The 27,356-nt window shown below is 43.5% G+C and overlaps 1 protein-coding gene across 1 annotated transcript in view; it reads left to right on the top strand.

Annotated features, from left to right (window-relative positions):
• Window positions 1-27,356, top strand: part of SLC6A5 (solute carrier family 6 member 5) — a 289,164-nt gene that overhangs the window by 90,157 nt on the left and 171,651 nt on the right. Inside the window, exons 5-6 of the mRNA XM_078684550.1 lie at window positions 12,092-12,233; window positions 16,702-16,834. Of these exons, the coding sequence (XP_078540676.1) occupies window positions 12,092-12,233; window positions 16,702-16,834 (275 nt within the window). The remainder of the gene's footprint in view (window positions 1-12,091; window positions 12,234-16,701; window positions 16,835-27,356) is intronic.

Below are 27,356 nucleotides of genomic sequence, written 5' to 3'. Positions count from 1 at the left end.
CAAGGTCTGCTAAATAAATTTCGAGAAGACATGAGTGCAGTGCTTAATTTGAGCCAGTGGTTTCCAGTGCTGGGCACTGGCAGTTAATTGTCAACAACGGCACTTATGAGAGTCTGCCACATGTTGCCACTGTTTGTCCAAATTACAAATTAACACAATAACAGTTGTTTATTAATTCTATATACATATAAAATGATTACTACTTGGTGCCCAATCCATTATTTTAGCTTTGAAGTAGTCTGATTTTTCACATTTGTGGGGTATGATGGCTAGTAGTTGTGGTGCTGGAAGGAGCAATGGGTGGTGTAAAAATGCAGTTGCACCCTGATAAGTTCCCTAGCAGTTACTGTTTGCAAATTAAAACACTGTATGAGTTAATGCCTGTGTAGGTAATCTACGTTTATCCATCTTGGGGGTGTAGCTACAAGACTTGCCATCAGACACGTGGACAGACCATGACTGAAACCTGAATTGGCTTGCATTGGGTTTGCCTGCAAAGGCCGACCACACCCAACTTTAAAAACAGCTAAGACCCAGCCATATTCCTTTGATGCTGTGTGCTGTTAGCAAAGAGCAAAGAAATACTACAGCATCAGGGCATTTGTCTAAGATGTAAGTAAGGAAAGGTACACTGGTGGGAAGGCAAAAGAGGTTAGTAGAGAGGTCCAGCAATAGGTAGTTCTACATGGGTAATAATTGTTAGCAGCTTGGGTGCCAAGCATTGACACTCAAGGTAACACCCTCACTCGAAATACTGGGAGTGTCCCCAAACATATCCCCCAGCTCATGGTTATCCGACAGACCAGTAGTGAAGATGGAACAGAAGAACACAACACAGGCAAGAAGACCGCTAACAGCCCATTAACAATACTCAATACATGTGGGTGTAGAAAGTGGGTCTACAAGCAAACATTTTCCAAATTGCACTTTTATTTACACTTACTAACCAGTTGCAACCTTAAGTGTTTAATGAATGAAACACTCAATGCCATTTCTATGGCATTAAATCACTCCAGGCACTACTCACATAGGATCGCCAAAGAAATTACTTCATTTATGTAAGACTGTTAGAAATTGGGTTTATAGTTGAGAGAAGTGGAAGCTTTACTCGAATAATAAATACAGTCCTCTTCAGAGTGAATCACAAAAAGTCACTAATTTAACGTGTGCTTAACCCTTCGGTTCTAGTCAGTTCTTCTGCTGGTCCTGACTCTAATCAGTTTTTTCACGTAGCACACAGCAACAGCTGCAAATGCTGCGCTGCACAAAAAAGTAAAAAGGAGGAGAGTGCCAAATTTGCTAAAATGAGGCACTCTCCTCCACTCTCCCTTGCGCCGGCACTGAAATCAGCTGCGTGCACCTCATAGACACCTTTGCGCCATTGTGCAAGGGTGTCTCCGTGAGTCTAACATAGGTTTTGTACTGGAAGGAGACACTTTCAATACAAAATGCTTACACTAACTTGAAGCCTTTCCCAACTTTGTATGTGTGCTGTACAGTGCAGCACACATGCGAAGTTGGAAAAGGAAGGAGAAATAAAATAAGTTCTCTGTCCTTGTGCCTACTTTGAAAGGGTGAAGTATTCTCATGCTAAACCCTTTACTTTATTTAGTTAGTTGGTTTAGCATCATAAATCTCGGGTGTTTGCATGGAAACGCCCATTGTACACTCCCTTTGTCTTAAGTAATGCAAAGTAGTGATTAGCATCGGAAACTAAATCGGGAATAAAAAGATTATGCGCCGATATGCATCCCTTTTCTGACACAAAACTGCATAAAATCTTAGTAAATCTCCCCCTAAGCTGTCCAAGGTCAAAAAGGCAGGGCACGTGTGGTGTTGGGTTCTTTTGAAGTGAAGTGTAATTAGGGCAGGGACAGCTCCCACCCAGCCATTCTGTTAGGAAGACCTCCTACCCTTACACTTAGGCCTTCTTTGTTCCCATGTCTGGTAGCAATACACAAAGCACAACAACAGAGCCATTCATGGTCATGTGACCCAGGATATAGACAAAAAAGCACAGTTACTATAGGGCAGAAAAATGCTAACTTTCTGAAAAAGTGGTATTATCAAAATAGAAACTTAAAATCCAGCTTTATCACTCACAATGGTATTAAATAACAGTTAATTTGAGTGCAAATAGCATTCCAGTATCTGGTTAAAAACTGAAGTTAGCACTTATTAAGTGTAATATAATAACCAATATTAGTCTATGTGAGAGATAGTCTTATAGCAGTGAACGTTAGGAGTTTTTCCCTGCCAGGATAAGTTAAACCTGAAATCTACATTTCCCACGTTTTCATTACTATGCACCCTGCCCTATGAACCTTTAAGGTCTACCTTAGGGGTGACTTATAAGTATTAAAGATGAAGCTTTATGCCTTGCAAAAGGTATATTCTGCCAGGCTGAAATGGCACTACAGGATGCATTGGTAGGCCTGAGATATGTTTTAAAAAGGCTACTTTAGTGAGTGGCGCAATGAGTGCTGCAACCCTTTAGCAGCATTTAATTTACAGACACATGCAGGACAATATACTAGGCAATTATAAGTAAATTAAAAACAAATTAGGTGTAAGCCATTTTTACCAGCTGGAATATGCCATTCCATGGCAGCTGAGGTAAGTAAAAAATGATTTTAATTGTATGTTGTATGCGTGCTTGCAGGTCAGAGTATGTTTATGTGTGAATTTGTGTGTATGTGGAGTCATGTGAGTGTGAATAAAATTCGAGGTCAAAGGGCGTGTGATGTCACTTCCGCTACCCCTGGCATTTCGGTGAAGTGACGTCCACGGTGCGTGGGAGTTGCAAGCTTGGCATCAGTTTCCCATCCAGGGTGGCACACTAAGAGAGCTGACCAGGAGCTGTCTATAGACAGCTGTCTGTCCTCTTCCTTCCACTCTGAGCACTGCCGACAGTGATGGAATTTGTTTTCTTCTTTTTCATAACCTGCTCAGCATTTCCCAGTGGGGAGGTAACAATCGCGCTAAATTAATCAGCGAACAAAGTAAATACAATAAAGTCACACTAGGCACTGCAAAAACACTCTTTATTTCTGCGGTGCGCCCCGGGAAATATGCAAATGATGAATGGGGAAGAAATAAAGCAAACGTCGCCGATTTGATTTGCTGGTTTTTGAACAGATTGACTGCATCCGACACACTGTTTTACAAGGCTGCTTCAGCAAACGCAATTCCCCTGGGTTTTAAAAACCATCTAAGCAAGCATTTGTCATTTTATATGCGCAGCATTTCCACGGCTGATTTGAAAGGCTGCCTTAGAAAGCTGCAAGGTGGGGATGCCTCAGCCATTCTAACAAGCAGCAGAACCGGCTCCAAGGGACCAGTGTTGTAAGTGTCAGGTAAACGTGAGCACACACTTCACTTGCACTTTGGACTCTGAGTAATTCTCTGTCCACAAGTATAAATAATCCAGACCTGACGATATCCACGGTCATGAAAAATATGGGGCCTCATTTATGAGGCAGTGCGTCACTTTTACGCCGCCGGTGCGTCACTTTTTGTGACGCACCAGCGGCGTAAATAATGTGCCTTGTTGCACCATATTTACAAAGTGACGCATCTGATGCGTCACTTTGTAAACCCCTGCGCCACATTATACCTGCGCCAAGTATAATGTATGCAAGGGAGGCGTATTGACGCAAGGAAGGGTCGTAGAAGTGACGCAGTTAAATCTATGAGATTTCACTGCGTCACTTTTAGGACGCAGTTGCGTCAAAATCATGCGCCTGCCTCACAGCAGGCGTAAGACTGACGCAGGCCCTTTCATATGGGGCTTGCCCCATGTGAAAGGGCGCATTGCTAGAGTTGCGTCACTTTTGTGACACACTCCAGCAATGCGTCACTTTTGTGCTTACAGATACGTCAGAAATACTGACGTATCTGTAACTCCTTGCGCCATGATGCGTCATACTGTAAATATGACGCATCATTGGTGTCGCAAGGAGTGCGCAGTGAAAAGTGACGCATCGCTGTTTTCACGCAGCGATGCATCACTTTTCATAAATGAGGCCCATGGGATTTTGTTTTCACGATGATGGTAATAAACAAGTTGTCACACATGTATTACTGTTGTGCACCACTCTATTGCTTAAGTGATTTGAGAAAGCACTGCTTGATGCCACACAGATTCCATTCTAGAAACACTTTGCACAAGCAAACTACTTGTGCACATGGCCTACAGAGGTTGGTAATGAATAGTATATTACTGTTTGCTCGTCCACAGATGCCCTCTGTCCACAGATATACTCTATGTATCATAACTTTAATAATCCTCACACGGTGCAGAGGATCACAGAGTCGGCCACCACAGGAGAGGATAGCATTGTATGGATGCAGGTGGACAAAGGCCTCATTTACAGACTTTCAGCGTAGGGCATCCCCGCTGCCCTGCCCTATGTTGAAAGAAAAGGACAGGAATGCGCCGTTTCTATGAAATGCAGCGCATTCCTGTCCTCATCCCAAGTGCTGGCGCACAATTACCCAACTAGCCAACGCAGACACCGTGCAAGGGTGTGTGCGTTGTGGGAATGATTGCTTTTGTGCAGGAAGGGATACCTTTATGCACAAAAACTATCAATTGAGGCAGCTTCCTCCTAATATGTGTGCTGCATGTGCTGCTGAATGCAGGACACATAGAAAAAGGAGGAAACGAGGAGAAATAGAGTAATTTTTCCTTTTTGCCTCGCCTACGCATTCCAAGGTTTACAGCATTCCCAGGTTTACAGAGCGTTGTAAATCTGGAAATGCATCAAATGCATTGCCACCCCATTGCAGTGTACGGCAACGCAGCAACTTGCCCTGCGTTGCCTCACACCACATCTTCAAGGCCATAAAAAGTCATGCAGAGTGGCACTACCTGGCCTTGTAGATATGGGATCACTGAAAGAATATCGATAACACAAATATAGACTTACCAAAATATCGAGTAAAAAATATAGAATGCGAAAATATCGAATCCCTATCTCCAAACAGGTAAGTACAAAAATATCGAATCAAAAATATCGTTGTAAAAAATATAGTTAGTCAAAATATCGAATTTTTTAAATGTCCTAAAAGTAATTGAAAATTAATGAAATAATAAATATAATTAACTTAACCATACTTAAATAACCTTAAAATTAATAAATAATTAATGTAACAAATTTAGTTATATTTTTTATTTTTTAATACATATATATATCTAAAATATTATTAATAAAAAATGTACAATATTTTTACCGTAGGATAGCGGGAGGGTTAAATTTACTATTACTACTCCAGTGAGTGCAACAGTAGTGAAAGCGTTGGATAGCGTAGGCATAAAATGTATTATTCCCACTCCAGTGAGTGCAACAGTAGGGAAAGCATTGGTGCAACAGTGAGTGCAACAGTAGGGAAAGCGTTGGATATCGTAGACGTCAAAATTACTATTCCCACTCCAGAGAGTGCAACAGTAGAGAAAGCGTTGGATAGCGTAGGCATAAAATTTATTATTCCCACTCCAGTGAGTGCAACAGTAGGGAAAGCATTGGATAGCGGGAGGGTAAAAATTACTATTCCCACTCCACAGAGTGCAACAGTAGGGAAAGCGTTGGATAGCATAGAGGTAAAAATTACTTTTCCCACTCCAGTGAGTGCAACAGTAGGGAAAGCGTTGGATAGCGTTGGGCTAAAAATTACTATTCCCTCTCAAGAGAGTGCAACAGTAGGGAAAGTAAATACTTCATATATGAATAAAAATTAATTAAGTATTAATACCAATTACAAATTAATTAAAAGTAATTAACAATTTTATATAATGTAATAATTAATCAATTAAAAATACAAATACGAATTAATGATTAAAAAGTATTACCTATTAATGCAAATTATTTACCAATTAACAATTAATTAATTAACAATGTAAAAATAATTAAAAATTACAACAAAAAACCAATAAATAAATTAAAATATTTAATTAATTACAATTCAATTACTTCCCACCCTATTCCCCTATAAACACACAACCCGCAACAGAAGATACATTAATAAAATTAACATAATTATCAATTAATCAATTAAATAAAATTAATTACCAATTATATTTTAATTAATTACCAATTAAAAATATAAATAACAATTAATTCAAAATAAATACCAATAAATATTTTTTTTTAATTATTTATACTTAAATTACTTCCTACCCTATTCCCCTATAAACCCACAACCTGCCTCAGAAAATAAATACATTAATAAAATTAATATAATTATCAATTAATCAGTTAATTAAAATGAATTACCAATTATATTTTAATTAATTACCAATTAACAATTAATTAACAATTAATTAGAATCAGTTAAAAAATTGGATATTATTAAAAAATTGATATTAACTTACTTACCTCAAATTCGATATTTTTGTTGTCTATATTCTGTCCATCGTATATTTTTGTTGTCTATATTCTTTCCATTCGATATTTTGTCCATTCTATATTTTGAATTCGATATTACTGCTATTCTAGTCAATATTTTTGTAGTCTATATTCTGTCCATTCGATATTGTGTCCATTCTATATTTTTAATTCGATATTAATGCAAATCAATATTAAAAACTCGATATTTTGAGTGTATACCGTAGATATGGTACTGCACTGTGTGCTGCCTGAGCATCTATAAATGAGATGCTCCGGTGTTGCACTGGGCTTGAAAATAAGCCACACGGGTTCAAGCTCTGTAAGACAATATCAGGCAATAGTCTTGGGGAGACCCCCATAAGAGACACCAAATGAATGAAAAAAGTATGATTAGGGCAGTGATTCCCAAAGTGTGCGCCGCAGCACCCCGGTGCGCCGTGATGAGAGGCCAGGGGTGCCGCGGCGCTGCGCAGGATGTGTCTTCCGGGGTCGGAGGTGTGGTGCATCTCATTGTGGTTTAAGTGGCGATTCAGGAGCCTTGTGTGGGTGAGCTTGTTTCAATTTCAAATGTTAGTGACTAGGGAAGAGAGTGATGTACACGGCCAGCCGGTTGGCAATTCGCGTCGCTAAAAGGTCTCAGGGGTTGACTGCCTGCTGTATAAATCTGTGAGCGCGGAAGATTATACATACCCCACCTGGGTGACTCCGCCTTTCAACCGTCTGAGCTATGCAAACGGGTTAAACTGGGCACTTTTCACGTTTGTTATTGCAGCGCCTAGATTTGGGTTTCCTCGAGCTAGGAACTGTTTAGAAATCTGTTTATTAGCATACACGCTGTAGAATAGAATAATTTTCTGAGTTCAGCCCATGATGATGCCAGTGTACTCCTTCATCCGCTTCTCGGATGGGCTCACCCCAGAATGAAGCTCAGGCGGAAAGAACACTCAGAAACACACATTTTAAAATGTAAAATCGAAAGGCAGTGTCAATCTGTCAAACCAAAACACATTTCTCAAAAACGTTCAACAATCATAGATTTGTTTGTCCCTGTTAGAGTGCTCTAATATTTTGGTGCTTTTGGCTTTAACAGTAAAGTAGCTTGTAGGAGGTATGTAGAAATGATGAATGTATATTTGTGCTTCAGAATAAATGAAATCTTTTATTATTTTATTTATTCACCTTTCACCGAGATTACTTGCTATTTCTATATGAATTATAACTAATTTCTTCTGCGATGCCGCCTTTGGACCCCTAAAGCTGGGACTTGAATTGTGCCCCCATGCTATAGACTTTTCAGAGTTGGACCACTAATAACGAGTTTGAATTGTACCAATTGAGTCAGTGAAGCAAGTTTGCCTGAATCTCTTTGGGCGGTCTTTGGTCAAATGTTACATTTTACAACCCAGGGGTATATTTACAAGGGAAGTGGCAGAGTGAGGCATTAGCCTTTCTGGCTTAATGCCGTACTCCACCACTTCTGAAATGCAGGACTGCACCATATTTACAAAAATATGGTGCAACCCTGCATTTCCCCCTGCGCTGGCGCTAAATTTAGCAGCCTGGCGCCAATGCAGACACTCTTGCACCAAAGTGCAAAGGTGTCTGCGTTGAGGGGAAGATTGTTTATGTGCAGGAAGTTCACCCTTCCTGCATGTAAACAGTCTTAGAATGCCCTCCTCTTGTTTGTCTGCGGTCACGGGCTGCAACGGGCTCACCTCCACCACAGACAACGGACTGGGCAGCTGTGCCCCCCCCTTCCGGCTCCGGACGCATCCCCTCCATCACCGGCTGCAGTCCCGGCGGTCCCGGCCCATGCAACAATCAACGTGTCCCATGCCCCATCGCCCTGGACAGACATTCCACCTCATCACCGCTGGCCAAACAGCCAAATGCACAGACAAGCCACCGAGGGACCTCTGCCAAGTGTCTCTCCGCACGTGGGAACACACATCGCCACATCCGCAGTGCCCCTTGATCTGTCTGAGCTAGAGACAACCCCTCCGTCAACATCTGCAGACTATGCAGCAGATGGCGAGCCATGCAGCTCATCCCCAATTCTGCAGAGGGGTAGCTTCAGCAGAATCACACCACTCCAGCTGCGCTTTTCAAAACACAGACCCATGCAGCTTAGCATAACGGGTGACACACTCCTACATCCATGCAAATGCAGGGCCCCAAGTGGGTTGAAGGGAGACGGGGGGGGGAGGGTCTCAAGGGGGCGTGGCTGATGCAACAGGGGGCGTAGCCTAAAACACTTAAGCCAAAAATCCGTGCCTAGCACAGTGCGCTGCCTGACCCACTGGCAAAAAAATGGTGGGGAGCCGCGGCCAGCCGCCAACCCGGTCGGGGGAGCCACGAGTCAAAAAAGTTTGGGAACCACTGGATTAGGGCATAACCTGGTAAACTTCCATTTTGCTTGAAAGTCTTTGCAACAATCCGAAATTGGTCACATGCTGATAAGTTATAAAACACTGAAAGAAATAGATAAATAACCACCCATGGCAACTGCAGTAAAGTGGAGGTGACAAAACAGGCATTGAGGTAAACGTATAGAATAATGGTAATGTTTCTATGCGGAAAACCTAGCTACACCGTCTACCTTTTTCTCTGCCATAGCACTTTTTTAAATGCATTTCTCTATCTTTTTCTGGTCTTCCTCTCATATTTTCTAATATATAATATATGATTCTATTCTGATATTCCTTAGATCCTTCCTGGTTTGTCACTCTGTTGACTAGTGTACTGTTATATTCACATCGTATCCTGTTTTGAATAGTTGCATGCATAAAATCACCCAGAAAAATAAATGGGAATTATGGCTTTGTAGTTATTTATGGACTTGACGTTGATAAAGCCAATAAATACAGGAGAACGGATGCTCCATAAAAGTATGTTGTGTTCTAAAAACAACATACTTTTATGGAGCATCTGTTCTCCTGTATTTATAGGCTTTATCAACGTCAAGTTCATGAATAACTACAAATAATCACTACAGTTTGAAGATTTTTTTTCCTGAATCCCATACCGTAAAAGGAAAATATAATTTTGCGTCATCGGAGAATTGTCTTGTAATGTCCCTAATAAGCACTTTCATATGAGTTTCTTGTCTTTTGCTGTCATTGCATACCGTGATATAGTTCTGCGTTTCCCTTCTCTGGGCTTGGTGCTGGGCCATCAACCCTGTGGTTTCAAGATTGTCCCAAGCTATCTATTTTTGAGTATTTGTTCACTCTTATAACCAGTGGTTACATTATGAGTTTTTGCAAGCTGTCAAAATGTTTATTTGTTATTATTTCACATTATGTGAGCAAGTAAAACAAAAAAGATATGAAGTGCTTTACTGTTATAAAAGACGGGAGATATGTGGTCCTGAAACTTCAACTTCAAACCAGATTAGACTAATAAAAGTATCCTCTTTGCAAAGTCACCATTTTGCTTTTCTTTAAAAATATATAATAATAATAAATAATTGAAATCTGAGGTGCTGAGAGTGTTCTGGCTGCTTAACGTAAGTGTGGTAATACACTGCCTGCAGTAATGCAGGCGGCACACTCCCGCTCATGTTTAGTGGGCAGCAGACGGTTACTTTCAATATAGAGTTACAATGGAGCTGTGCTCATTACAAGCTGGGCTCGTCACAGACCCGCCCACTGAATAATTCTCCCACACAGGCGGGGAATTAACCACGCGTGGGCCGTCCGCGGCCGTTATGACGAGCTCAGCTCGTCATGAGCACAGCGCCACTGTGACTCATGACGAGCTCAGCCCGTCATGAGTGCTAAAAGTGTTAAAACATAGGGCCAGATGTACGAGCCCAAATACCGGTCGATAACGGCCGATTTCGGCCGTTACAGACCGGTATTTAGGAATTGGCATGTAGGGACCTTTATTTTACAGAATCGGTAAATTTACCGATTCGGTAAATTTACCGATTCTGTAAAATACTGAATCGGTAATTTTACCGATTCGGTAAATCCAAATGTAGGTGGGACTCTTCTGAGTCCCAAAGGCCTTACAGATTCGGTATTTTACCACCCAATCCAATTGGGTGGTAAAATACCGAATCCAGGTGTGCATGCACATGTATGCATGCACACCTATGCCATGTGACAGACAGACATGCCCTTAGGGCATGTCTGTGTGCCATATGGCACACATGCCTGTATTTGGGGTGCCAGAGGGTGTCAAAGTGACACCCCCTGCACCCTTGCAGGATTCGGTATTTACCGAATCGGTAAATACCGAATCGGTAATGCCCATTGATTACTATGGGCTTCAAGGCCCATAGGAATCAATGGGCATTACCGAATCGGTATTTACCGATTCGGTAAATACCGATTTTTACAGATTTACCTAAATCTCCCTCCTTCATATTTACCGATTCATAAATACCGAATGGGTAAAATTCGGTATTTATGAATCGGTAAATACGAATTACCTACATCTAGCCCATAGAGTGTAGTGCATTGACTAGTTGAAATGCATGACAGATTGTTAAAGGGTTACCAGCACATTAAATTAAATAACTAGCAGTAGCACATTTCAACCTAATTTGCAGGCAAATGCGGACTTCTGTAAGGCTTCAGTGGTGTTAGTAGTTATACTGAGTTCCTGAGACTGATTATTGATGAAGTCAACTATTCACACACTGTGCATAAAATCCCAACAAGAAGTGGAACTGGTAAGGGCACATTTTGTATCGATTATATACTGTGTGTATAGCACATCACACACTGATCTAACACACTGGACCAGGGCTTCTATAACGTGAGATAAGGCAGTACCCCGAAGATGTCTCCTTGCCACAGAACTCCAGAATTGAATTTTTATTCCCCCATGTATGAAGAGAACACCAATAGGAACAAGCTTTGGTAATGCATTTGTTTCGCCTATGTAATAAATAAAAAACTGTTTTTATCAATCATCGTCTGGGAGAAGGAAAGAACTCCCTGAAAGATAAAACAGGAGTTGATGTGGCGCGGCAGCCAGAGCTGCTGACTCAAAGCTGGGGTTCCTTGTTCGAGTCTCGGCGGCGCTACGCAACATCCTGTGATTTTATGCAAGTCACTTAATCTCTATGGGTGATAAATTGTTATATAAATACGCTGCAATAGTAAAAGACAAAACTGTATGACAAAATAGTTCCACCAGAGCAGTTGTTAACAGTATTTTGGTGGCGTGAAACTGATAAGAGAAGCATACTAGGAATAAGTATTGGTAAATGCAGGAAAATATGCTACAGCCAATTCAATTGGAGGAAATAAAGTAGCATGCACAGGAACCAATTAGAAGCCAGGAAAGTCAGTCCCTTTTAAGTTTTATTAAAAACAATAGATTTCTCTAGCACATTGCAAGTGCTGTGCAGGCGAAACATAACATTTTTACTTTGCCTGAAATGCCAAACAGCTGAGCACTTCTTCTTACAAGCAACGCCAGAATTCAATCTCAATATGAATGCATTGTTCCCAATTTCTGAAAATATTCCTATCTCGAGATGTTAATGCAACTTTCTTTTAGAATGTTCATCTCTCAGTGCTATGTGGCTCTCCAGTTAACTTTGAGCTCTGCAAGTACTCATTCATACATGCACACAATGTTGAGTTGATTTTTTATAATTCTAACAATTTCTGATTTAATTCCCTCGTGAGTCCAGGACAATATCAAGTATATCCTTCATTTCATGTCAAGTCTTCTTTTAACAGATTCATGCATAATTGTTGATCACCCACGAATTCAGATCAAGAACAGCACGTTCTGTATGGCTGCCTATCCTAACTTGACGATGGTCAATTTCACCAGCCAGGCCAACAAAACCTTTGTCAGCGGAAGCGAAGAGTATTTCAAGTAAGATGAATATGTTATTGGGATTCAGCAACCATGAGGCAACAACATGAGTTTTTAATCACAGTCAGTCATTGAGTAACAAATATATTCAGTTGTTATATTTTAGGGAATCCAATTGGGAAATTCTGGTTCTAGAGGCTAGTTAAAAGAAAACTTTTGTTAAAATAATGCTGTGCCTCAAATATTTGGTTCAAATGTTGCTTTTTATGATGCAAAGTTTCCTGGCACATGAGGTACTTAACTTCTGTTGCATTGGTTTTTTTAAGTGCATGACGTTTCCTATTGTGCATGACATATTTAACATGGCGGGAAAACATCTGCATAGTTGTGTAACAACCTTACACAGATTGTTATTGTCAGAGCTGTGCAATAATTTAATGTGTCATTGATGCAGCTCCTCATTTTAGTATATTTCTTAATCACGAGCATTGACATCTCTCAAGAATGTAATCTATATGCCTCAAAGTTGTAGGATAGACGAATACTTTATGTAACAGTGAAAAGGGGGTGAATAGGCAGCTTTGAAAGATCACAATCCCCCGTTAGCTGGCACTATATTGTGCCCCCAAGGACAGAAAAGGAAATGGCATGGAAACTCCAGGTCCATGAAGACTACAGTATAAAAGAGAGATCGTATATCATTTTACTACTTAAATGAAAGCAAAAGTGTTTTTATAAGATTTAGGAAATACCTTTCTTAACATTAAGGTGTTAAATTCTGCATGAAAGACTGAATTGCAAATTATAAACTCTTTCCGTTTAGGTGTGTTTTTAACTGTTGTAAGCTCTGCCCATGCTTCTGTTGTACTCTATCTTATGAACATATGAAGTAGGAAATTACATCAGAGGAAGACAGGAAATGAAATGTCAGATCTATTCTAGCAATACAAAGAAACAGCAGTTCCACTTCGTTGAGTACGACACAAATCAGTGGCAGCTTTCAATTAACCAAAACAATAATATGCTGATAAAGTTCAGAGGAAGAAACTTGTGAGTAGACATACCACAAAAACTACACAAAGAACAATCTGTATTGGGTTCATACAATCTTGTAACATATGTCACAGAGGGAACCGTCTTCAAGCTGCTCTGCTCCTACAACATTCAGGTTTTATGAACAATTAATTATGACGACTTGTTTCAATAGGATACAGGGCTGTTAATATCTTTTGTTCGATCAAATCCATAAGAAATTCTTGTGTTTCCCATTGGGCTACGGTACGACTGCCTTTTATTATTTTTCACTTATCGCAGAAGTGCCGCATACACCTCTGGTCACTTTATGCCTGTATTACAAAATATTTGTGGTTGTTAATCACTAACACTACCAGTAACAACTTTGTGGGTGGTCACCACATTGATAATGACAAATTCTGTAGCTCTCCCATGAATATCTTGTTTTCCTGATCCTACCTTACTTATAGCACTGTGGTATCTGTAAACATTCCTCATTCGGCTATTTCTGGTTGTACATGCACCACTTTGCCAAGCAAGATTAAATTACAGATAGAAATTTAGGCATTTGAATCCATAAGAGGCTGTTTACATTTAGCATACTGTGATCTCAGCCCACTTCAATTTAAGGTTGACATGCATGGATCTGCAAAGCACTTTCAGGCACATGCAACAAAGGATTTTGCGATCGCAAACGGTGCGAATCGCAAAAAATCTGCTTCTGGAATGCATGAAGGGTGAAGGCCGTCACAATTTGAGAATTCGCAAATATTTGCGAATTCTCAAATTGCGATTGCATTTAACCCCTTCGGTGCTGAGCTCGTCATGGCATATACCTCTCAGGTGCTCATGACGAGCTGAGCTCGTCATGACCACACCCGTTTTTATTACGGCCCAGCACTGCAGGGGAATCGCTCCAGCAGCCATGAGGTTAAGGAATCGCATTTTGCCGATTCCTTAAATGCAATGCATGAAACTTAAAAAAATTCCGATTTCGCAATTAGGGGGAGCAAATTACCATGAGGTTGAACCTCATGGTAATTTGCGAAAACTTTGAAAAATGCACTTTTGTGCATTTTTCAAAGTTTCATGTTGTGCACACACATGCCCTTAGGGCATGTGTGTGCAGAACATATGTGCACAGATTAATTTCAGGGGTGCAACAGGGTGTCCTTTGGACACCCCTGCACCCTTGAAATCGCATTCTCAATTTGCAATTCGCTAATTGCTAATCGCAAATTGAGAATGTCTTCCCATTCATTCCTATGGGCCTCTAGGCCCATAGGAATGAATGGGGAGGTATTCCTTAATATTAAGAAATCACAATTTATTTAGCGATTTCTTGATGCATTGCATTTTGCAATTCCTTAATTGCGATTCCTTATTTTTCGCAATTAAGGAAACGCAAGAAGCAATATTGATGCATGTGCCTGTAAGTTTTCTACCTGTCTGTGGACCTCTCTTCACTGTCCATTTTTAGTTGCCATTTCTATGATTGTAGTAAAGCCTGAATATGCTGTTCATGAATTACATTATCTGACTGCATTTAATTTACATACAATCATCGGGCCTTTTCTTTAAGGCATGCATAGTGCAAGATGTTGCTATTAGTGAAAATAAGGAAAACTGAATTATGACTCTAGGCCGTTGGTGCTGAAAGTGCATTCTCATTGGTCTTGACTCTTATTCAGGGCCAGGAAGTATCAGTCAATGATTTCAAGAAGAGAAAGGTTCTCCTTCTCATAAACATACTGAAAATATGTTTACCTGGGAACAGGAAAAACATTATTCTATTGCATTCAGTTTTTAACAATGGTCAAGGGGGCATTACAATGCCAAATGTATAGGATATTCACAAGACATGGGTACATACAAAAAATCTAAATACAGATTATATTGAATGTGATTATCCTGAAAACCGGGAATGCAGGTTTCATCGCAGATCAACTTTACAGGTGAATGTGTGATATATTATAAAACCATAAATTGTCCTCAGATTGTGCCTTTCCTATTCTCTTTGTGCAGAGTTAGAATTGGTAAAGGGCCATGATATGGATTAAGAAATGAATAGGTTAGCATCAGGACTTGAATGACAAATTACTGTACTACTACAAAGGAGAACTAGAGCAAACACAGAGAGAGGTTGTCCTTGAGTCTATGGAGAGTCCAGTTATGGTCTACATTTATGGACCAGCTAACCAACTGTTCAGTTGTTTACTATCACTTCTCTTCACCAAAGTCCAGTAACTAGTTAGAAGGAGGGTAGTTGACAGAGCATGCACATGTCTTTACTTACTGAACCAATGGTTTGACTAAGTGTTGGTTTATGATGGCTTCTTTGAGCTGGAGAAAGTAAAGTGCTCCTGAACTAATGTTCTGTGAATTGCAACAGCTTGATCTCAATCCTCCTTCAAAAGGATAGGAAAATGTTGCATGTAAAGAAGAATAAAACACTAGAATTACTAAGCCCATAGCCTGGATTGATAGTGTTCCAATACGAAAAGCGATGGATCATGACTCAAGGAAATCAGAATATTCTTTTGTACATACTTTACTAAAATATCTCATAGAATGAAAACACAATGGCAAATCATATGTGCCACTCTAGCAACTTTACTTCTTTGACAATATAATTACAATTTAGACAAAGCTGGGCATTGGTCAAATCTGGGACTCACTGGATCTGATGCAGCCAAGGAGAAGCAAAGTGGCCTGTGTCTCTTTCAGCTTTCCTTCCTATTGTAAGTCTCATATCACAGTAGATAGCGACCTTGTATCAAAGTACAAGAAACAATATATAGACAATATTAGTCCATCTGTTGTTGAATTGAATATTAGTATTATTGTGATATTTGTGCTACTATAGTTGAGTCATTTGACTTAAAACTTTGAAAAAGACTTAATACAAAACTTGCATATTTCTTTAACGTCTTAACTTGAAATTTCAATGCTATCTTAATACTTCTAAAGGAAATTGTGCACACAAATGCATGGCCTTTCAAAATGTATATGCTTATATTTAATGTATGCCAAATTTTAGCTTGGAATGGCATTATTTCGAATTGAAGCATCTTTTTCAGAACTGGCAAGAAGTCATCAGGCAATATGGAAATGCAAGAATTACATTTTACATACCAGCTCCATTTGAAATTAAATTGTTTAAAGGGTCCATTAAGTGAAGCAAAATGCATTACAAATTAACTAACTCCAGGACCTAGTCACGCAATTCCATTTTTGTAATCGCCATTGTTTGGAGCTGCCGGTGATGTGAGATTAGGATCTACAGAGATCAATTTTCATTCACTAAATGGACTCTTTAAAAAAAGAATGTTAGTAAACTGCAACAACATATTGTATGTCTGAGAATCCGCCATATTTATTTTGCTTTGTTTGGGGCAGCCAGTGACAGCGCCCATCGCGATGCATGCTCCGTGGAAAGAACACGCCAGAATGGTATGAACTGTTTTTAATGGATGCAGCCTGCAGTCACTCTCACTGACTTTTTGACTCTCAGGTACTTTATGTTGAAGATTTCCGCAGGGATTGAATTTCCGGGTGAGATAAGGTGGCCTTTAGTCTTTTCTCTTCTCTTCGCTTGGGTGATTGTCTATGCATCGCTTGCTAAAGGCATCAAGACTTCAGGAAAAGTAAGGGCACTGTTTTCTCATTTGGAATTCTTAGTGCATGGACGCGAGTGATGATCTCCATTGAATGATATGATTGCATGCGTAAAGTGGACTATGTGAACTGAAACACATTCAGCAAGCAAATCTTGCATGATTGCTTTGACTGTTTCTATTGGTACTGCTTCTCTTTGGTTAGGAGGAGTAGGACTCAGTTGTCTTTGATTCAAATTAAAATGTCAATCCTGGGATTATATGACTTAACAACTTAACAGAACTCTCCTCACCTGCATTGTTTGAAGTATACATTGCTGTTGAGAATGCTATGAGAATTGAACTTGGACTGTTTTGCCATTTTAAGACTTTTATCAAAGTCTGGGCTTGCCATGAGCTCTCATACACTTTCTGTACGTGCAGCCACATCTCCAGATTGGTGAATGTCCAACCCTGTTGCAGGTTACCAAAATGTACAATGCGTATTTAGCTTTCATATTAAACATAAATATTATTGAGACCTGCAGAAAGGTACATTCAAACATTAAATAATGTAGAATGGTTATTGTCTGATAGTAACATAAAACCCTCAAGTCAGATCTGGTTTCATGTATTTTTCTGCTCATATATACTACAATGAAATGTAAGTGGATTCATCATTTTATTATGAATATAACCAAGAAATGTATGCTGAGATGTTGAGCCACAACCACTTAATTACCTTTGAACTGTTTTTGGGAACTGCTATGTCAAGAATGTTTTGCACTTCAGTTAAGCAAATGTGCACCTTAATTTGGATTCTGCTCTGGGTGTAGTACTGTCAGGACCCTGTTTAGAGAGTCGAAGGGCAAGTAGAAGTTACCGGGCCCAACAAGGGGGAGAAGCCTTTACTCCTGATGTCCCAAGGTCCGACCTACAATGGATCCAAAACAACTGGGCCTAGTACCCCTTCAGCAATTGACTCTCAGGGGTAGCGAAGGTATAGCAATCTAACGCTTCTCGGGGGAGACACAGAGTTGTGAACACAGGCTCACAAATCAAAATATATTCAACAGCAATAAATGATTACCCAGTCAAGTACTTGCTTTTATGTAAAAAAAACAGTAATATACAACATTCACAAGCAATACACAGTCCCCTGAGGTAGGGTGTCTAGTGTTTTATAGGAAGGTCTCTCCCATAGAGTTGACAGTACTGGTTATTCTTCATTTACTCTAGGTGACACTGTGGTATAACCCTACACTAGTCTCAGGACTGTCACTCCGAGTCTTTATTAGAGTCAAATGCGTTCCAGTGCCGAAGCACTTTATTCCCCAAGGGAATCAGGATTATATGCACCCGCAGGATAGGAGAGACTGGAGTCTTCCAGTGCAGCCCTTACACAGGCGCTGAAACTGCAACGGCATCTGCAAGCTTGCAAGAGCTTGTTGACTTGGAAGATCCTCACCCCGCGGACCGGGGCCCTCAAACCCGCGTCCTCCGGGCCCGGGGCTTCCTCGGTCGGCCCTGTCGGGCACCTGAGTGTGGCCCCCCATCCCAGGCTGGTCGCCCCCAGCTCCTGTCACTCCGTGGCTGAGATCTTAGCTCGTCACCCTTAGCCGACGACCGGAATGGGCTAAAGCTCTCCCGGTCCATGTAATCCATCCGGACACATCCCGACCACCAATACGGCCCATATTTGAAGGAAGACCGGCGGAGCGATGGGGCAGCGTCCAAGCGAGCCGGGGACTGGCGCCCGACGCTGATGACGGCGATATTCGCGAATATCGAGCGGCAGTGCAAGTTCGTGCAACACAAGATGGCGGCCTGCCGGGACTGCAGTCCTCAATCCCCGGCGGCATAGAGCGGTGGCGAGCTACGCACAGTCTGGCGGTGCGGTGTGGTGAGTTGAGGCGGCGGGCTGGTTCCACAGAGACAGTGTCCCACATAACAGCTGCTTCCTTCTGATGGCCACAAAGACGGGGCCGCGGTCTAAGATGGTGGCTGCCGCCCGATCGTGAGCGGTGGACTGGGCGAGGACGGCGATCCCCTGTCCTGGACTTCTCAGCGCCGACCCCTGCACTACCGGTGAGTTGGCTGCTGCCGCGGTAGTGGGGCGCGCTCCTTGATCCTCTGCGAGGGGCTCCACCGGCGCAGACACCATGAGGCCCGGTGCCTGACTCTAAAATGGTGGCACCCCTGTAACTCTGTGCTGACGGCCCTCACTAATTGGCGGGGTCCCCCTGGGCTCTGGCGGCGACTGGACTGCCTGGGGATGCCGGTCTGGACTGAGTTACTGATTTCTGCCTCAAGACTGGTGGTCCTCGCCAGGCCAACCGACACGTGTCGGCAGCCCTACTTGTTCCGATCGTGCCCTCTGTGCTCCAGTGCAGCAATCCTCCACTCTCTAAGCCCATCCTCATTTAGTCTCTCTTATGCGGCCTGATAAAACGATGCCTGCAGCTTGCCTGAGCGAAAACGACCAATCCATGCCGCCTGACCTCAAGATAGCGTAATTCAGGGACACTAATACAATCCATCATGCTCGGATATGCTTGGCGTCTGTAACCCAGGCCCCACAGTCCTAATAAGCGCCAATGCCCAGTTTCAGCATTGCTTAGTTAACCTGGGCACTGAATAAAGCGAATAGCCTGTGAGTGGTGCCCTTGGGGCCTGAACGCTGTTCACCGTGCCTGATCCCAAATTGGTGGATGAAAACAAGATTCACATCAGCGTTTCTCATGCTCCTCATGTCCTGAGCCCACTTTTGCTGCTTCAGCATCACCTCTTGCCCTACTAAGCGGCGATCGAGCCTGTTAATTGCTGAGCGCCACAGGAGGGCGGGAAGACTCTCACTTTCTTCAGCGCAGCAAGTCCTCTGCTGATACACCATTTTGGCCTTTTTCAACTGCGCAGCAAGTAGTGCTAGCTGCTCCGCTGAGGCCTTCTACAGCTGCGCCGCTTAGGCTCTCTACAGCTGCGCAGCAAGTAGTGCCAGCTGCACCGTTTAGGCCTTTTCACAGCTGCGCAGCAAGTAGTGCCAGCTGCACCGTTTAGCCTTTACAGCTGGGCAGCAAGTAGTGCCAGCGGCACCGTTTAGGTCTTTTTCAGCTGCGCAACAAGTAGTGCCAGCTGCACCGTTTAGACCTTTTTACAGCTGCGCAGCAAACACTGCCATCTGCACCGTTCGGGCCCGTCCCAGCTGTGCTGCAAGTAGCGCCAGCTGCACTATTTTTGTCTCCTCTTTACTTGGGGTCATTTCTGATTTCTGATTGAGGCAGAACTCTCGATGGTTTGGCAGCAACCTTGACATTATGGTTTCTGATTAGAGTCCATTAGTGGTCCGCTGAGACTATGGGCGTACAATGCGGTTGGTGCCGAATGTGCTTGTGTTTCGGGCTGATGCTATGTACTGTGATTACCACTAGTCACTGGGCGTTCGCCTGTGATCTGCTTTTCGCTGACTAATTGTGCATTGTGATGGTTTTGACAGTGACCCAGTTGGGTCTATCATTTGTAATCATGTCCCTTGTAAATATTATCTTGTGCCAGTGGTTTTCATTTAAACCTAGATGAAGGGCCCATCAAACACCCACTACTCTTCCCGAACTACACATTGTCCAGTTTTCCACTCCCAACGCCTGGAATATGTGCCCCCTGTTAATCCCTATACTTCTCATCTGCACTGCTCTCCTAGGTACACCCGTCTCATACCCTCCTAGCACTCTCTCTCACGTCCCCAACATGGCCACCTCTAGAGGTAAGGATGGAATTAACTGTTACAAAATGATCTATCCTCCTGGCCAAACTAAAGCTTCAGCTAAACGATTGAAGCATGAGACTATTGAACGTTTCCCTGATTCCCTTTTTGTTGACCTTTTTTACAATTGTAGTTCTGGGAGGCGCAAAAATGATTTCATTTTCTTCACTCACGACACCCCTGCTTGGTCCAACAGCTTATCTAATTCCCTTAACGTCACCTCCTCCTCCTCTATCCCTCATGGGAAACAATTTAAGATTTCCCCTTCTGGGTATTTCAACGGCTTCCTCACCATCTCAATCTATAATAATGGTACTGTCTTGATCCAAGGCAAAGACACCTCTCTCTCTCTCTTTGACCACCTCTTCCCCTCCATACTCCCCTCCCCTGCGAACAGGTTTTCCCCCGACTCTCCAGCCAACTCCACCCTTTACTCCCTTTCTCCTCCCCTGACCCCCCTACACTCCAATAGGCTGCACCCTCGGAAGGCTCAGGTCAGCCCTCTTCCCTCCCCCTCCCTTGTGCCCTCCTCTCCCTTTCCTCCCACTCCACAGTATGCCCCACCCTTCATCACGTCAGCCTTACCACTAGGCAATACGCTCTTCGTCCAGTCGGCACCGTCTCGGCACCCCAATCTCATCTCGTCCCCCCTATTCCTTTCTGCTACTCCCTTTTTCAGTCCACCCCTCCGCCAACCTCCCCTCCCGGCTAACTTTCCCTATGTTCTCCTCATCCCTCCCTCTCCCCCTCTTCTCTACCCCCTCCTCTCCTCACCTCTTTCCCCGATTTCTTCACAATCCCATGGCATCTCTTTCTTTCCCCCCACTCCGCTAGCAATGCTGTGCTGCCCCCCCCTCTAACCCCTTTCCACCCCCCCCCTTCAGGCACAGCAGAACCACTTCCTGTCATCAACTTCCCCTCCTCCCAACGCCCCCCACTCTACCAGATACCGGCTCCCTCACAGCCACCGCTCCTAGCCAACAGGATCTCTCCAACCACCTCCCCTTTTTTCCGCCCCAACCTCCTACTCTCCTATGTCTCCTCACAGTCCTCCCCTCTCCCTTCTCCTCACCGTCTTGTTCCGCACCCATCCCCCCCTAAACATGTCCATAATTCCTTCCCTTCGTGCAGCGCCATCAAATACAACTCCCCCTTCTCCTCTGATACCCCAACCCCCGCTCTCAACCTCCCCCTTTCCCCACCTATGAACCCTATACCTCAACTCTCCTCCTGTCCTCCCACCTCTCCCTGCCTCCCACCACCTATACCACCCCATCCCTCTGCCATCGAGACACCCAGCCATCCGTGTTCTGCCCTACTCTCTCTCGAAAATAAGATATGCTCTCTCATCACCTCCATCTCCCAGCTTGTAGCTTCCATTTCACTTTTAAGCTCTAAGATTTCAACTTTCCCATTCTCATCAACTCCTCTGGAAAACTTCCACCTTCCCACGAGAGGCACCTCGACCCCTCACACCATTATAGCCAAGCATAACCTGTCGTCCGCAAACATCGCTCATTCACACAAGCCTTTGAACGCTACCCTTCTTCAACCAGCACCTCAGAGTAACCCAATTACCTACTCCATTCCAACCATCTCCTCGGTCAGAACGAAGCTTCCACCCAGACACTCCCGTGCACCCCCATATAGGTATAATATACCTATCACCCTTCTTTGCCCAAGTGCCCCCGTCACCAAAACAGTCTCGACAGAACTACGCTGCATGCTCCACAACTGCAGATCTGCAATAAAACACAAACTAGAAATCTCTGATACCATCACCCTTCACAATATTGACCTGTTCTTCTTAACAGAGACCTGGTTCAACGATACCTCTCATTCCATGTTTGATCTCCTCCTACCCACTGGCTACTCTATTTTCAGGAATGACAGACCTATCAAAGTTGGGGGAGGTGTTGCAGTTATCTTTAGAAACTCCCTTCAATTCAAGGCTTTTCCCATCAGCGCATTCCGCACTTTTGAATGTCTATCTCTTGAGCTTCAACTACACCACCGCTCACCCCTTAGATTCCATGTCATATACCGCCCACCTGGCAGTGGCCCATCATTTATGGAGGAACTCACTGACTTCATCAGTGACCAATACGCACAAAGTGACAATCAGACCTTGTGGGTGACTTCAATCTCCACTGGGGCTCCATGCAAGACTCTTCCGCGAACGGGCTGGCCTCCTTCCTCTCTACAAACGATCTTACCCAACACTGCACAGAATCAACACACTCTAAGGGTTCTATCCTGGACCTTGTTATTTCTAAAGCAGGCATGCTTTCTATCGCTACCCCTATTCACGTAGACTGGTCTGACCACCTCCTCATTCCATTCTCTCTTCTCCTAGCTCACTCTATCACTCTTGGCCAACCCATGAGGGCTACCTCCTGGTTCCGTGATGCTAAAAACATTGACACTGCTTCCCTCTGTGAATCAGCTTTGCAGTGACTTCCAAGGCTATAACCTAGATGTTGATGATCTCACTTCACATTGCCTCTCAGTCCTTGCAGTCGAACTCAATAGCGTTGCTCCTCTCCAAAGCAAAAAGAAAAGGCCCATTCCCTCAGCACCCTGGTTCAGCAAATCCCTATATGAAGAAAGGAAACACCTAAGACGCCTGGAGAAACATTGGAGGCAAGCACCCTCCACCGATAACTTGGCCACTCTTCGTTCAGCAAGATCCGAGTACCACAAGCACATCTTCCTTGGGAAAGCATCACACTTCAGAACCCTCCTTGACTCAGCCAAAAATAGACCCCAAAAACTATTTGATCTCATCAAGACCTCTAACTACTCTCCTCCAACCTCCAAATTGGAGGATTCTACAAAGAAAGCTGCTGATTTCGCTGTATTCTTTGACGAAAAAGTGAAATCACTTGTGGTTCAGGTCGCTCATCCTACCCCTCCAGAGGAGCGCAAATCACTAGCCATCTGGCAGAACTTCGACCCCATCTCTGAAGATGTCCTCCTCAAGTGCATCCTTGAAACAAAGCCCTCCAACCACTCGCTTGACCCCATCCCCAGTGCCATTGCCATTGACTTCTATACCCTTTCTCTTCCCTATTGGACCACTCTGGTCAACCTCTCCCTCTGTCAAGGTTCCCTCCCTGTTCCCTTCAAATCTGGGCAGGTCACCCCTCTGCTTAAAAAACCCACTGCGGATGCGAATGACCTCAACAACTTCCGCCCCATCACTAACCTACCCTTTCTTGCGAAGATCACAGAAAGATGTGTTGTGAAACAACTCTCACGTCATATCAAGGAAAATGATCTTCTTGACAATTTTCAGTCCGGCTTCATCCAAAACTGCAGCACTGAAATTGCCCTGCTGCAAGTGATCGATGACGCGCTGAGAATACTAGACTCGGGGGGGTCTTGTCTTCTAATTCTCCTTGACCTTTCAGCAGCCTTTGACATTGTCAACCACAACACCCTCCTCAACACCCTTCAACAGAGAATGGGCATGGAAGGCACCGTGCTTAAATGGTTTGCTTCTTTCCTTTCTGATAGATCCCAAATGATCAAAATAGAGGACAGTCTCTCACCTCCTTTGGCGGTGGGTCAAGGTGTTCCCCAAGGCTCTATTCTTGCTCCCACATTGTTCAATCTCTATTTGGATCCTCTGGGAAATCTCCTAAGTAAATCTGGGGTCAAATATCACCTCTACGCTGACGACACTCAAATCTACCTCAAGGTTGCCTCCACGCACGATCTCTCTGTCCTAAGCTCTACCCTCGACTCCATTCATAACTGGATGTCAACACATCAACTGATCCTGAACCCCTCCAAAACTGAGTTCCTCCTCCTCTCCTCCTCACTTTCTCCTCCCCCGGTGCAATCATGGATGGACCAGATGAATCTGCTGAACACTAATCCCATCATTGTCGACAGCGCAAAATCCCTTGGTGTCATACTCGACACAAAACTCAATCTACTTTCCCACATTAATTCAATTGCAAAGTCTGCCCGATACCAACTGCGCCTTCTTTGGGGGATTCGTCGCTTCTTCCCGGTGCATGACCTCAAAACCCTGGTCCAATCGCTGGTCCTCTCCAGACTGGACTACTGCAATTCTCTTCTGACCGGCCTCCCCAAATCCCACCTATCCCCCCTTAAGTCTATTCTACACTCAGCAGCACGTTTCATTTATGGGGCCAAAAGAAGCGACCACATCACTCCCATGTTATTCTCCCTCCGTGGCTCCCCATCGAGGCTAGAGCTATCTACAAGACTGCCTGCATCACCCATAAAGCCTTGCACTCCTCCTCTCCGCGCTACCTGGCGAATAAACTGAAACTCTCTGGAGGCTCTAGACCATCACGAAATGCGGAAAATCTACTGCTTGAACCTCCCACATTCAAGAAGGAGAGATCGATGGCCCAATCCTTTTCAGGCAGCGCAATGAGAATCTGGAACTCACTTCCGCCTCAGCTCCGGACCACCTCCTCATCCCAAGCCTTCAAATCTGACCTCAAAGTTCTCCTTCTTCAAAGACATTTCCAAATGTAATTCATGCCCTCTATGCTATCTGAAGGAAGCCCTTCAACTACTGAAAAACCTACTTTATTTGACTATGGAAGTGTCTTCTAAGTGTGTTCTTGTGGTTTGATAGTCTGCCTCTTATTGCAGTATTGTCCTTCCTCCTGTGTCTGGGACTCATGGGTGACTTGCACCCATCACTCTCTCCGGTAACACACTGTTTTCTACCTCCTACATTTGTTTGTTTTGACACCTGCACAAGTGCCACCAGTGCCTACGTAACGTTTGTTCGTGTGCTGGAGTGTCCTCCATATATTGCAGTATTATACCTCTATATTTATTCTGTACGCTTTTTGTAACCTGCACACGTAACTTTTTCCTCCTGCAATGCACCGATTGCTACCTCGTGTATTTTGTTGACTCACGATTGTCACTTTTGTAATGCACCGTTTACTACCTCTTATACTTTGTTGGCGCACAATTGTAATTTTGCTTCATTTAATGTAACGTTTGCCTTTGTATTTTGCTCACTTGTAATGTTCTCATGTATCAGTTCTGTTCCTATTGTGAAGCGCTCTGACACCTTCGGGTAAAGTCCGCGCTATATAAAAATGCATAAATAAATAAATAATAAGTAAGTTCCTTTACATACGGCCCAGGAACGGTAGCAGATGGTTGTTCTTAGGTACGTCACATGCAGGTCGTGCCGGACTGACCTATAGCGCAATCAATCAGTGCCTGACAAAGGAGCTTCTCTAACAGATCAGAGTGTAGACCTCTTTATCGTAGTTGTAGGCCAGTTTTATGGCCAGGTAGGCTGGTGCAGCAATAGACACCACTCAGCTTTACAGTAGCCTTCCTTTGGCATGCGAGGTTGCTGAATTTTACATGCACAGAGACAGCGAACGGATTGATGCAGCAGCCGTCTCCTCACAACTCACTACAGGGATCCAATTGATAGGATCCGCCACTGGACCGTACTCCCTCCCTCACTCTTCTCTTCCTCATGGAGCACTCCGGTCTTGGCAAGCAGGCAGGTATTGGGGCTCCAGACTCCAGTGGCATGTAGTCTTGTAGTCCCTGGATGATGTCCCCTCACCCTGCATGGAGACTGGCAGGCATTGGCCCCCAGTCCTGGTCACAGGCAGAGGTCTTCCAGAGCCCGACTGGCTGCTTGTCATTTGACAACATTGTAGGTCTCGAGAGCTCCTACTTATAGTCCATTTCCAGAGACCAAATGTGATTTAGAGTCTGGGGGGCATATTTACTAAAGAAGTGGCGAAGCCTGGCGTTCGCCGTGTTGGCTCGACGCCACACTGCACCACTTCTGAAACGGAGAACTGCACCATATTTATAACAATATGGAGTTTCCCTGCATTTTCCTTTACGCTGCCACTAAATGTAGCAGCCTAGGGCCAATGCAGGAACCCTTGCACCATAGTGCAAGGGTGTCTGCATTGAGGGGAAGATTGTTTATGTACATGAACGTGTCCCTTACTGCACATAAACAATCTTTAAATGGCATTTTGAAACTTCTACGTGTGCTGTCTAATTTTGGCACACATAGAAGTTGCAAAACGTCATTCTTTTAATTGATTGTTTATGTGCAGGAACAGACACCATAAAATAATCAAAGGCCTTTTGCTGTTTCTATGTGTGCTGTACAAAGCAGCACAAATGGAGACTGCAAAATCGAGGATAAATTAAGCATTTCTCCTCGTTGCGATGGTTTAAAACCAGGTTTTTCTTGGCTTTCACTTTGGCGCTGCCCCATAGTTACTCCTCTCTAGTAAATAAGAAATCAACGCGTAACACTGATTGTCCACTCCTTTTACGCTAAGTATAGTGTGAAAGGGGGCTTATTTATAGGGCAGCGCTAAGCCACATTAAGTGGCTTAATTCTGCCTTGTAAATGAGGTGAAACACTTATCGCCACAGGAATGTCACTAAAAGTAATGTTCATGTGGCGATAGGGGTTTGTAGATATGTCCCCTTGTGTTTGAAGTTTATGTTTGCGGTCTGCTTCTTTTTAAGTGCTCTCTCTTTTGCCCTGCCCTTCCTTCAGAGAGCAGTCTGTCATAGTAGGAGCGACTCCAAATCTGATACCCCCACAAGACAGGCTATGGGAGGGACTAGTGGTTCACACCTGGATGTCAGCCACAGTGATATGTGTATCAAAAGGTTAACCCATGAACTTGGAGCTACTCTTTAGTGTTCCTCTTACAGCGCCCATCTCCTTCCTGAGATGTATTCAGGCACCTTCCCAGTGACCTTTCAAAGAATCAAAGAGCATCTTTTAAAGAATATTGGAGAGCCTGACTCCAC

The sequence above is a fragment of the Lissotriton helveticus genome, chromosome 3_2, assembly GCF_964261635.1.
Source record: "Lissotriton helveticus chromosome 3_2, aLisHel1.1, whole genome shotgun sequence".
Taxonomy (NCBI): Eukaryota; Metazoa; Chordata; class Amphibia; order Caudata; family Salamandridae; genus Lissotriton; species Lissotriton helveticus.
Note: the sequence above shows the minus strand (reverse complement) of the source record. Positions and strands in the feature narration are given on the sequence as shown.